The following is a 12,855-nucleotide window of genomic DNA, read 5'->3' as shown; positions in this document are numbered from 1 at the left end:
GGTGTTGAGCGAGAGAGCTCCCTTCAAATAACAAACCAAGCACTCCTCCATGATAGCTTCAAATAACTCTTTAGAAGAGCACTAGATTTGATATAATGTGGAGATATACCATGGTTTGCAAAAGAAAACACAAAGTGTATGACCACAAACCTGAAACACAATGAACTCAAACACTAAGAGGAGAGCTATCCGACAAACAATGGATCTCATGGGAATAGGCTGAGGGAGATATCAATGTGTGTCATCCACTAGAGGTAGACCATGAGTACATTAACCATTAGTGGAGCAAAGGCTAATGAAGAAAAGTGCTAAAATTTCCAAATCAACCTACTTACTAATGATGACGATGTCAGCAAGGTGGGGCAAAACACATCCTATAGAAGTTAACGTGTAGGAGTGTATCAAGTAGGGATGACCGTGACAACAACTAGAGATGAGGAATGAGTGGGTAGTGTAGAAGGAGGAGCTCATGACCATTTATTGATAGGGGATGAACACAAGTAACTTGCAAAACAAGGGATGCAAGTGACATAGCACACTCAATTGGGGCTTCTCCATATACTCCCATCCATCATAAACCTCCCCTCCATCTAGTAGTATGATTGCTCTATTGTAGCTCTCCCCTATGGTAGAGGTTTGATCCCCAAATAGGAATTCCATGTAAGAGTGTTAGTGTAACTAATGTATAAAAGAGCTAGAACTTTGTTTGAGGTTCTTGGAATTGTATATTTATGCATTGGTTCTTTGTGGCTCCTAATGTTGCATAGCCTCGAGTCAATCTATTCTTATTTGCACTTCTCATAATGAATCTTGGCCCTATGAAAGTAATTGCAAGATAGATGTATCTCTAGACTTGCTCCAAGGTCTCTTCACCATATGTAAATTGAGGTACTGATCATTTGATCCACAACATCATAGCATTGGTCATACACTAAGGTTCAGTGTGAGGTCTCTCTACTAGCAAAAGGCATATAGTGCATTTAGGTGGTGTTCCAACCCCTTTGAGTTATCTAAGATAATCACAATATCATTTGCATACAATAGTAGAGGTATTAGTACTCCCCCAAAGCTAGATCCATCTCCTCCCAATCTATCAATATAATATAATATTTCATCAATGTATATCCCAAAAAGAGTGGGTGAAAGGGGGCAATCCCACTCCAATAGTGCTAATGATCTCCTCTGACATCTTAACACCTAGCACATTTTAGCAATAGGGGAACCCAACTTATGTAATCTCTGTATAATCCTAGCTTGTGTGGCAATGTATCGAATGCCTTGCAAAAGTCCACAAGGCAACAGTAGATCCATCTCCCCTATGCTCTAACCTCCTCAATGATAGCTCAAAGTGTGAGAATATGATTGAATGTGGAATACCCACTCTTGAACCTTGCATATCCATATGTCTGATGTTGTTTCATCTCTATCCATTTGTTTAGCTCATTCTCTAGTATGGATCCATAAAGCTTGACTAGAACATGGCCAACCATGATTGTTCCATAGTTAGTGGGAAGCATAGGATATGAGTAGTCGTCATCTCTAGCATATGATATGTGCTCTACTACCAGTTCATCATGGCCTTGTGCTCGACCATTTTGTAGTCTATCAACGACATCTTAGAGTGTAGCTACACTGAAGAAGGTAGAGGAGGTGGTCAACTCTTTGGTGGTCGAGGGAGAGGGGATTGTACATGCACCTAGTAGAGCTATTTAGCATATGCGTGCCATGTCTTTGGAGAGGTAATAGGAGTATGGGCTTTGGGAAATTTTAAAGCCTTCCATGCCACCTTGGGGTCCTTCCCCAAGAATAGTTGTAAAACTTGCACTTTAACTTGGCCAAGTATGCCCTCTTCTTCCTCCACACTAGATGCCAAAATATCATGTATGCTTGGACATGTGTATAGGTCCCTCATGTGCCCTCCTACTAGAGGTGAGCATGAGTTTCTTGACATTCCTCATTCTGCCAACTATTTAGTAGGACGCTCTTTCTCGAAGGGGTGAGAGGAGGTGTGTAAGGGAAATAGGGAAATACATAGTAGCCGAGGTATGGAGTGTGAAAGTGAGATGTGTCATGAACTCCTCCAAGGTTATGTATGGATCCATGTCCTATAAGGCCCCAAATAGGTGGTCCAAGTAGGCACTTGTCATCTCTCTAGTAAAATGATACCTAGGGAATTGCTAAGAACGTATCCATGGTGGGGTCGAATCATATAAAAGTTTGATGTTTAAGAAATGAAGGTAGGCATAATCTATAGCTATTGCAATGGAACATGGGGCGATCATAAATCCAGGATGGGATGTAAGAATCTTAGTACAATAATCCATTGTGCTCACTCTGAGCCTTTGTGTAGGTCCTATAGAAGGGCCTCCTCTTGGCCATTTAGATGCATGCTAATGTGGAAAGCATGTGAGAGCATCCGATCTTAGCCATCTAGCTTGGCCATTAAGAATAGCCAATCCATGTGCACCTCCTAGAGCCAAGAGGTTTTCTCCATAGTGCAAGGCTAAAAAAGTCACATTATACATTAAACCTTTTATTATCTCATTAACAGCCCCAAAACTTAAATGTATTTAGTGTGCTTCAGTGTCCCATAAGCAAACTCCCCATGTTTTGCTTAGACGATCAAGAGTAAGTCCTTAGTGCCACATGAGATAGTTAGAGCAAAGATTAGAGTACCACCTACAATGATCGAGGCTCTTTTCCACAAACAATGATTTTATGCACAGGCTTTGGAATCTCCCAAGTCAAAGATACTCTAAACTTGATCTAGAGTCATTTAGATAGCTAGCACTATAGGTTGACACGGAGTGTTCATATGCACAAATAGACAAATGGTTGTTGCATCTACATGGGCAACATATGGATCATTTTCCATCCCTATAGTACAACTTGGACTAGTATATCTTAGATTTCAACTTAGAGGAGCTCAACAAAACCACTAGGATGGACATTATTCAACTAGATACATCCAAGACTTAGTTGATGTCAACCTAAGATTTGGGGACAAAGATGCCTTTCTATCAAAAGCATCCCCTAATGGTTTTGTGATCTAACCAAGATTCATGGACATACACTTGGCCCATGGAGTAGGGTGTGCCATTGATCAACTTTGCATATCATGGCACTAGTTGTGAATAGCAATTATGGAGCAAATTCCTTTCTTGAGAGGGTTGAATTTGCTAGCATTACTAGCTTGAGCCAAAGACTTAGGAGCACTGTTTATGCAAATCCCCAATGTAAATTAGAGGGTGCTTCCACTTTAAGAAGGATTCAAATCATTATTCAAGGTGATGGACTTCCCAGATCCACAATACCTTGGATTCTTCCTCTTGAAGTTGTGCTAATACAAAGATCGCCTCTTAAGTCTCAAGCACCTTAGGGATTCATGATATCATAGTCCCACTACCCTTTTTGGAGCTCTTGATACACCTAATATTTCAAAGCATACCCCATAACAACTCATGGTTCCATCACAAGGAGTCACCTTTAACAAAGCCACCGAGAGATGCAAGGCACACCCATTAGTCCACATCCTTGCTTGAGCCACCAAAGGAGGATACATACAATACTAGCACATCATTAAGTAGCTCTAGCCCAACAATTTATCTTATTCATGTTGGGTAGACCCATGAGAGATCTCTTGGGATGATACTGATACCCATATCAATTCCACATTTTTGTAAGTATTTTTAGTTATTTGTTGTTTCCTAGCTAGATTTTCCTTCTAGATTACAGTTTCTTTATTGTACTTGGGAAACATGATAGTTCCTTGAATTTTAAATGTATATATTATTGTCTCATAGGCTGATTTGGTCTTTTGTAGATATTAATAAATCATCTCTCCCACACATGACGTGCAGTGCATATATGTATGTACACACAAATACTCAAACACATTTGCCTTCAATTTCACAATTTCATAATATCGATCTTATTTTTTAACACATTATGCATTGTAAATTCCCATAAATTCATAAACATTGCAAGAACTATACACATTTCCTATCTTCAAAAGACATCATTCAAAACATATATTGGCCATTTGTATGTGCAAATACATACATATCTAACTAGTAGAGTAAATGTCTATTGGATTGGTCAAACTATATGTTACTTAATACAACCTTGTAAAATAACTTTTAAAGGGGCTTGATATACATACTCAAGTTTAACTATTATAGTAAGAATTTAATGCTAACAAAAAATTATTTATGCTTAATATGGTTACTTTTGTTTTGAAACTAGATCTCGAGGTAGTATTATCATATGAAAATACACATTATGCTCAAAGTTTGCCAAGGTGCTCATATGTCACTTGGAATTTGTAGAAGGTTCTAAGGATGCTATCTTATTATTTTGGAGATTCACTTTTGTTCATTATCAAATAGTTCCCTCACCTTAAGTCTATCTTTCAACCCATGCTCTACTATTACCTTGGTAGGCCCTTATGATAGCAACACCTTATTATAATATAGAGTTTATGATATGTGCTATTTTATGTGTGATATTTTTTCGGATATGTGACCCATCCCATCACCCATGCCTTAAATTTATTTATTTATCACAATATGTCATCCCATCACCCATGCCTTAAATTTCTTTATTTATCACAATATGTTTTATAACACGTGCTCTTTTGAAAAAATAAGTCTAAAGAAACCACTACAAACATGCATGATGCTACACACACTTTCTTTATAGAGAAAGAATTGAAAGAAGGCTAGGTTTTTGAAATCACAAAAGCACAAGTATTATATAGTAGGACTCTAGGTACCTTCCGTTGGAGAAGGAAAGAAGATTGAACATTTTGGAGCTTTGGCAAAGGACCCACTTGTATATTTTGGCTCCAAAAACATCATCAACGTGATGGGGGGGACAGTAAAGTCATGTATGTCTGCATCATGTTTATATATTTTATGCAAACACAATATGTTTATAGATTTTATGCATGAGTGTATGCTTGAGAACTACCATTCATATGAAAGATTGATTTGTAGTTGCACATACTTGGAATTCTTGATTATCAATTTCATGCTACTTAACTACGAATTTGACAATAGTATCAGCTGTGAGGCAAGTCTAGATAGGAAGATACAACAAGCATTTACTTAAAGCCAAGGTTGTGAATTCCTTGGGTTTTTTCCAAACCAAGGTTGTGAATTCCCTAGGTTTTTTCCTATTATTTATTCCCCTCAAAACACAAATGAAAGAAATAAGTTTTTGTGAAGGAGAATTTCAAGAGCTTCAATAAAAAAAGTTTAAAGTAGAACATATTGCCTAGCAAATAAGAATCTAAATCCACAAGGGACTGGATTACAATCGAAGTGGGAAGAATTTGTGATCGAGTTGTTAGATTTCCATGGCTTTTGGGTTGAGAACTAGTTTTTAGCTCACAAGCACAATGGGCCATGGATGACAGCATTATCCAAAGTACTTGCTAATCAAACCAATGCATTAATTGATAACAAATATCATCTTGTCAACACATGGTTGACACTAGATGATACAAATAGTCTCATCGACTTTTCTTGTCGTAAAATATTTACAATTTAAAATGTGAAAATCGAAAATGTGTGGCATTTAAATGCCTTTTTGGCATTGACTTCATTGAGCATTCCAAGCCTAGTGTGAACATGTTGTAGAAAGAATAACTTCTTTTAATTAATGAGATAGAATTTGAACTTGAAAAGCTTTTGCTATCCTAAGCATAACTTTTGGCTAGATGCAAGTACCTTTTGCTTAAGATCTACCTCTTTGATTAATGCCGAATAGACCTAAGATGCACATTAAGTATCTTCTACTAAGTAATGAACCACCTTTAGAGCAATGCATTGACAAAATCAACTTGAACACAAATAAACAAAGAAATAAATAAAGAGACCTAGTAGTTCATCTTTAAGAGCCTCATATTCTTAGTAACATATTGAACAGAACAATAGTAAATAATTACTTTCCTAGTTTAAAAGTAGTTAACTTGTTGACAAATTGAAAGGAGGAGGTGTATTCAATAGACTTAGGATGTGATCGAGTTTGTGTGGATGAAGTTGACATGTATAAGACTACTTTCCATACTAAATTTAGACATTGTGCATTTCAATAATATCCTTTGGTCTTATTAATGCCTCCACTACCAACTTTTAGAATGATGGACCAAATTTTCTTACATTACCAAAATTCTATAGCTATTTTTTAAAACGATATTTGGGCTTAATAGAAATGAGAGAGAGCAAAATAGAGATTTAGACCTTACTTTCAACCCATAAAAAATCAACTCTACCTTAATCCTAAAAAGAGGTCAATATTCTTTATTGAGATGGAACGCCTTCGACATCTTATTTTTTGGTGAAGGGATTCAAGTTGATCCTGAGCAAATTAAAACACATTCAAGATTAGCAACCTCCCAATAGTCTACATGCAATATATTTCCTTTCTTGGTGTCATATGTTTATTCACAAGTTTTGCTTTGCATGGCATGTGACTAATCTACTTAATACTAATATTTCTTTTAAATGGGGGAAAAAGGGAAGAAAAGAAGTTTAAAGAATTTAAAATTGTTCCCACACATGTACTAGTCATACGGTTAATTGATTTCCTTTCTTTTAATAGTCATTAATGCTAGTAGGAAAGGTATAAGTGTATTGTTTTTGCAAGATAATCACTCAATTGCTTTTGAGAGCATGAAACTAAAATCGACAAAATCAACTATAGTGACAAGGAGTTGCTTGCAATGGTTCATGCTTTGAAATTGAAAAAAAAGTAAGATTCAACCACTAATCTGTTATCAATATATTTAATTTGCATATTTCATTTAGATTTTTCATAAAATGATTCGATAATGACCAAGTTGTCAAAATGTTACAACTAATGCATTGAATTGAGTACCTTTTGCTTATAACATCGATGCATTTATATGGACTTGTGTGGAGAATTGATTTGTACATATATTCATGATATTGTCCTTACTAAAACATGTGAAGCATTTTCTAATGATTTAATGTTTGTGCATCTTGGGACCCTCAAACTATGCTAATTGCACTCTACAAGGCCACGACGCCATAGCCAAATCTCTTGCCCTTCAAATTAAACACTTGCTTTCTACACAGGTGCATTGACAACAATACGACTTCCATCACGGTGGGCTACATTCATGATACAATTTTCAACATTCTATTCAAGGTATGGCCTCTAAAAGAGGTTTTATTTTAGTCAATATGGATCTAGAAAAGGAATACAATTGTGTATACTGGGGAATTTATCACCGATGTTCTCAACAAGCTTGAGTTTGGTGAGATGTTTTGTAGGATGGTTCAAAGTTTTATTTAGTAATGCCTCAACAACCATATCTATCAGTGGCTATTCTACTAAGAGCTTCATCCTTAGGTGCAAGATTGTCCACTTGCTCTCCTATTGTTTGGCATCCGTCACCCATTCACATCTTTGTAACATCAACTTGACTATCCAAGATGGCACCATCAAGCTAGGCCAATATATTTGTGCATATATATTTGTTGATGATAACTCTAATTTGCTTAAGGTTGAAGAAGCCTCTACCCAATAATTATTGGCTATATATGATAATTTTTATTATTTATTTGGAGTCCAAGCTCCTTTATTGTTCTTGCAAGACTCCCTAGAATGGGTAAGCATCTAGGCTTTCAAGAGGTTAACAAATGTCAGTTTATCTACTATATGGGAGTACTAATTGGATTAGGATCACTGCCAAAGAATGGTTTGATTACTTCTATGAGGAAATGTCTATAAAGATCAAAAGAAAAATGGGCCTAACATATGGCCTTGCTACTATGAGGCTTATTCTACTAAATATCATATTGTCTCCTATGCTATAAAAAATCCATATGTGGGACTTGGTTTCCTTGCCATATGGTAAACAAACATTGCCATGCAAGTGGGTATATAACTTGAAGAGCACCCCTGGTCACCCTAAGTCAACATATAAGGCATGTTTGGTTGCAAAGGGTCTTAAACAAGAACAAAGAGTTGAATTTGATGAGATATTCTCCCCTGTGGTCAAGATGACTACCTTACACTTGGTTGTAGAACTAGATCTGGAGCGTTATGAGAAGAATCTATCATGTGTGGGGATGATGATATGAAGGGGATTTCTCAAATTGAGATAGAGAATCGCCCATGGTGGTTGGACATGCTCCCATGTATTGTGTTGCTGAGTGAGAGGAAGAAATTTGAAGAGACTAGAAGACTTGTAGATGGTGCCCCATCATGTGCCAATGATGAATATTGTGTGAGATTTGATATTTGTACCATGGACTTTTCCAAGTATATCTTTAAATATTTTGCTTCTTATTTTTCCTCTATGTGATCTAAAGACAAGAGAGGGGACTACAAAAGGGAAAGAAAAGTTGTTGGATGAAGGGAGACATAAATAGCTTAGTAGATGCTCAAAGGATTACAATGTTTTTGGTTAGAATGTGTGTGATTCAATGTGTTCCATTTAAAATTCATAGTTGAAGTGCATGATGACTTTGACACCCCCAATGTAAAAATGGCTTTCTTATATGGGGACCTACTTGAGGACATTTATGTGTAGTAGCCTAAGCACTTTGAGAAAATAAGTAGGGACCTAGTATTAAGCAAGCACTTAGGAAATGGTACCGCAAGTTTGATGCTTTTATACATTTGCAAGGTTATTCCTGCAACACTATGGATATGTCTCTTTACATGAAGATGAGCCGTGATGACAACCTTATCAGTTTGGTACTATATGTTGATGATATGTTGATTGCTAAGAGTGCTCATGATAAGCTAGATGCTTTGAAGACTCAACTCAAGAAGAGCTTTGAGTGAAGGACATGGGGTGTGCCTCCCACATACTTGGTATGTGCATTATGTGTAATCACTCTAAGGGACTTCTCTACTTGTCCTTTTTACTATTTTTAAATCATTTTTCTAGAATTAGATGTGCTTGCATAATAGTGCCTAAATACAATTAGGGGCACAGATATTCCACCCTAAATATGGACTAAAACACTATAATGAACCTAGTGGCTTTGCAATCTACATGACTGATACAAGAATTCTTATATAATAACAATCTTTGTAAGGAGTACATCCACAGAGTACTTAAGTGATTCCATATGCATGGTGGTAAGTCAATTGGTTGCCCGCTACCTTCTCATGTGAAGGTCAGTTGGACAGATTGTCCCCAGTTAGATTATGAGAAGGCTGAGATGGGCCTAAGATCCCGTATGCATCCATAGTGGATAGCTTGATGTATGCCATGATAGCCACTAGACCTAACATAGCATTTGTAGTGGGAGTGTGGCTTGTTATATGGTAGCACCCAGCCAGTGACATTGGAATGCTGTGAATGATATCATGAGATGCCTTAAGGGCACTGTAGATATGTGCATTTGTCATGGTAGCCACGATATTGGAATCATGGGCTACACAACTTTGATTATGTGGTATATGCAGACAGTAGGAGGTCCACCTCTAGCTATGTCTTCACTTTTGCTAGAGATGTTATTTCTTAGATATCCAAGGTGCAAAAATGCATGGCCTTGCCTATCTACTAAGACCAAGTACATTATAAGCACTAAAGCTTTCAAGGAGGCCCTATGCTTAGGTCGTCTGGTTGCAAACCTTGGTATGGCTATGACTCCTACATTGCATTCATACTCTATGAGTGCCATTTAATTGGCACATAATCTGATCTTTCATACAAATACCAATTGAGGTCCATTATCACTTCATTAAAGAGGTGATTGAGGACAATCATGCAGAGTTTGTCAAGATCTCTACATATCTACTCACTAAGAGTCTCCCATTGAAACGTTATGCATCCCTTAGGAAGTTGATGGAGATAGGATGAGATGACATCTATTCCTCGTCCTATTATACTTATATGTACACATTGTACTTTGTTACGTTTTTCTTATTTTCTCCACACTCAGGCATATGTGCCTTTAAGTAGGAGTTTGTTGGGGGTTAAAGGTCACATGTGCCTAGCCATACACATGTGCCTTTAAGTAGGAGTTCTTGGGGGTTAAAGGTCATCTGTGCCTAGCCGTCCACATTTACACTATGTCGCCACCTGTACACTCACCTATACACTATAGATGGCAGCTGCCTATCATTGTCACTTTATTCTTTATAATTTCTATGATAGTAGAATAAAGGAAGGTAGATCACACATTGTGATTGTTGGAGCTCCCACATATAATCTTGCTCTCTCTCTTGCTTGAATCTCCATACCTCTTACTCTTGCTTGTGCTTTCACTATTGCTTCACCTTTCACTTGAGGGTGGGTTGATATTAGAGCCCTTAAGGGAAAAGACAATTGGCATGCATTTCAATCAACCAAGAAAATCAACCATGGGATGTCCTACTAGCTTATTGGATCTTTAGTGCTAAAGTACTTGGCAAAGTAAGGTCGTCTTGCAATTGGGTGACCTAGTGTTTGGAGGATCCTACAAGATCTCCATCAAAGCTTCCACATCAATGCAACAAATTATTAAACTTTAGAGTGAGATCAAGCCATCCTAAAAAGTGGAAAGGAGCTGAGAGGGGGAAGGGTGATGCTTCCATTCTCTCTAACATCTGGATCAATAGTGCTATCTATAATGATTAGTCTTTGCTAGCTTGCAATAACACTTCCCTTTCTCTAGACTTATGTGAAATGTCAGATATTATAATGTGTATGATATGAACCTTGCAACAATGTCTTCTTTTTGTATGAGAAAGCAAAGCTAGTGCCAAGATCAACAATGATAATGTTAATATCAACATTCCGAGGGAAGCACATGTGAGCAATATGGCACTTTCGAAGCCACACAATGTTGCTCAAGCCTAAAATGATTTGATAACTAAACTTGGTCATTAGAAAAGTATTCTGACTCATTAGTAAGGGTGAATTCTCGTGTAATCACTTGAGTTTTAGGAACCGATCATTGGGAATCAATCATGTAGGCAACAGAAATGCCTTAATGGTTGCTCTAAATGCTACGTGAGTAACCCTCCATAGCCCACACACAGGAGGGTCAATGAGACCAATGCATGAGCATAAACTGAAGTGGCACCGATTTTTTAGTAGCCTTGTTATTTGGACACTTACAAATGAAAAAACTGTTGTTCAAACAACCCAACGATGCTCTCCAAATGGGTGCATCGGTGTGTCTGAATGCAATAATGGAGGTTGACGAAATAGACTATTTGGTGCTTTTAGAAAACCATACCCACCTTGATGAAATGCATTTGCTTGCTAGATAGCATATGCAACAGAATTGATGTACAAAAGTAGATGTGCCTTATGACATTGATTACACGTGTAGCTAAACCATACCCACCTTGATGAAATGCATTTGCTTGCTAGATAGCATATGCGACAAAATTGATGTACAAAAAGTAGATATGCCTTATGACATTGATTACACGTGTAGCTAATCGTGATTTTTTTTTTTTTTTTTTTGGTTTTTCCTTCACCACGCATTGTGCATATATGCATACTTCATGTGGGGTGGTGTCCCATGGAGCTCTTGTGGTTGGCTTTTAGTTTATGGAACAGATCATCGGAAATGGTAACAACTCCATGCCAGCCTCGGTTGTGGTCTCCCTTTGCAGGACTCAAGAGTGAGCTCCCATTGGAGTCCAATGGGAACGAACCCTCGAAAACAGGACACCATGCTTGGCTGGACGTCACTCGTATGCGACCTTTGCCAACTGAACTGCCCCAGACAGATACGAAACGTGACATCCATCGACTCGTCTGACGAATATCAATCAACTTCTAAGTTCTATTCTTAGCTTGTTTTCCTCTTCTTTCCTGCCTGTCTCTGATCCCTCAACTGCACGGCGTCTACCATCAATATCCCTCTGCCAGAATTGGTCATCTTATTTTTACGGTCATCGGATGATACATCTGTGTGCAGTTGGGATAGAGCATAATCAAAACACCGGCAATTCTACACGGTACAACCAGGCCCAGCCAACAGAAAAGAGAGAGGCCATGGCTACCCCCATGTTGTGATCTGAGCCTCTCTTACCATGGCCCTGCTGGCTTTACCTTCCCAAACAGGTGCCTTCCCGTAGGGCTTTTATGGGTGACGTCAACCTGCCCGCCCCTGCCTCTGCCCTGAGCTCCTCTCCCTTCTGCGTCAGCAGCGGCTCCACGGAGGCAGCCCACAGCTCCGTCGTCGACACGCCCCCTTGGCTCCCTGCTCATGAGAAGGCTCTGAAGAAGCTCAGCTGCAGCCTTGGGGGCTTGATCTTGCCGGACGCGGGCGATGTCTTCAGTGATGCTGTCATTTATGTCTCTGGAAGAGCCGTGCCTGTTCATCGTTGCATCCTTGCTGCAAGATGCCCCTTCTTCAAGGATCTCTTTCATAAGGATAACAGGGAGCTTGCGTCCTTCGCACCAGTGAGCAGAGGCAACGAGGATAATTCGATGGGAAAGGTGAAGATTGACCTTCAGAAGCTGTATGACAGGCTCCCCAACTCGACGAGGATAGGCTATGATACCTTCATGGTCACCTTAGGCTTCCTATACACTGGAAAGCAAGCTCTTCCTGCTATCAAGTGTATTGATGATGAATGTCCTCATGAAGCTTGCCAGCCTGTTATAGAGTTTGCAATTGAGATGCTGAGTTTATCCTCTGTTTTTGATATTCTGGAACAAAAAACTTTCTGGCAGGTATGCATTTGAGGATCTCTCAACAGATTTCATGCGGTGCCAGCAAAGAACTTGTTTGTTTATGCTCTACATCGGCTTTTTTAAGCATAACAGAGCCTTGTGCATTTCTTCCGCTTTCCATTTCTGATGATGGTTTATGTTCAATTGTTATTCCTAGCAATGTGCAGTGCTTAATGCCACATTTCGTT

At 38.5% G+C, this 12,855-nt stretch overlaps 1 protein-coding gene across 3 annotated transcripts in view; it reads left to right on the top strand.

Annotated features, from left to right (window-relative positions):
* The first annotated feature begins 11,679 nt into the window (after window positions 1–11,679).
* The window catches only part of LOC148040324 (BTB/POZ domain and ankyrin repeat-containing protein NPR1-like), a 49,049-nt gene continuing 47,873 nt past the window's right edge, over window positions 11,680–12,855 (top strand). For 2 of the 3 annotated variants that reach the window (XM_087698359.1, XM_087698351.1), the window contains exon 1: window positions 11,680–12,667. In XM_087698359.1, coding sequence (XP_087554485.1) covers window positions 12,074–12,667 — 594 coding nt within the window. In that variant the 5' untranslated portion in view covers window positions 11,680–12,073. The remainder of the gene's footprint in view (window positions 12,668–12,855) is intronic. The other variant, XM_087698342.1, reaches the window with a different exon arrangement.

Source organism: Lygodium microphyllum, chromosome 2 (genome assembly GCF_053477565.2).
Source record: "Lygodium microphyllum isolate KBCC chromosome 2, Lygodium_microphyllum_v1.1.10, whole genome shotgun sequence".
Lineage (NCBI taxonomy): Eukaryota > Viridiplantae > Streptophyta > Polypodiopsida > Schizaeales > Lygodiaceae > Lygodium > Lygodium microphyllum.
The sequence above is the reverse complement of the archived record's forward strand: the minus strand, read 5'-3'. Positions and strand labels throughout refer to the sequence as shown.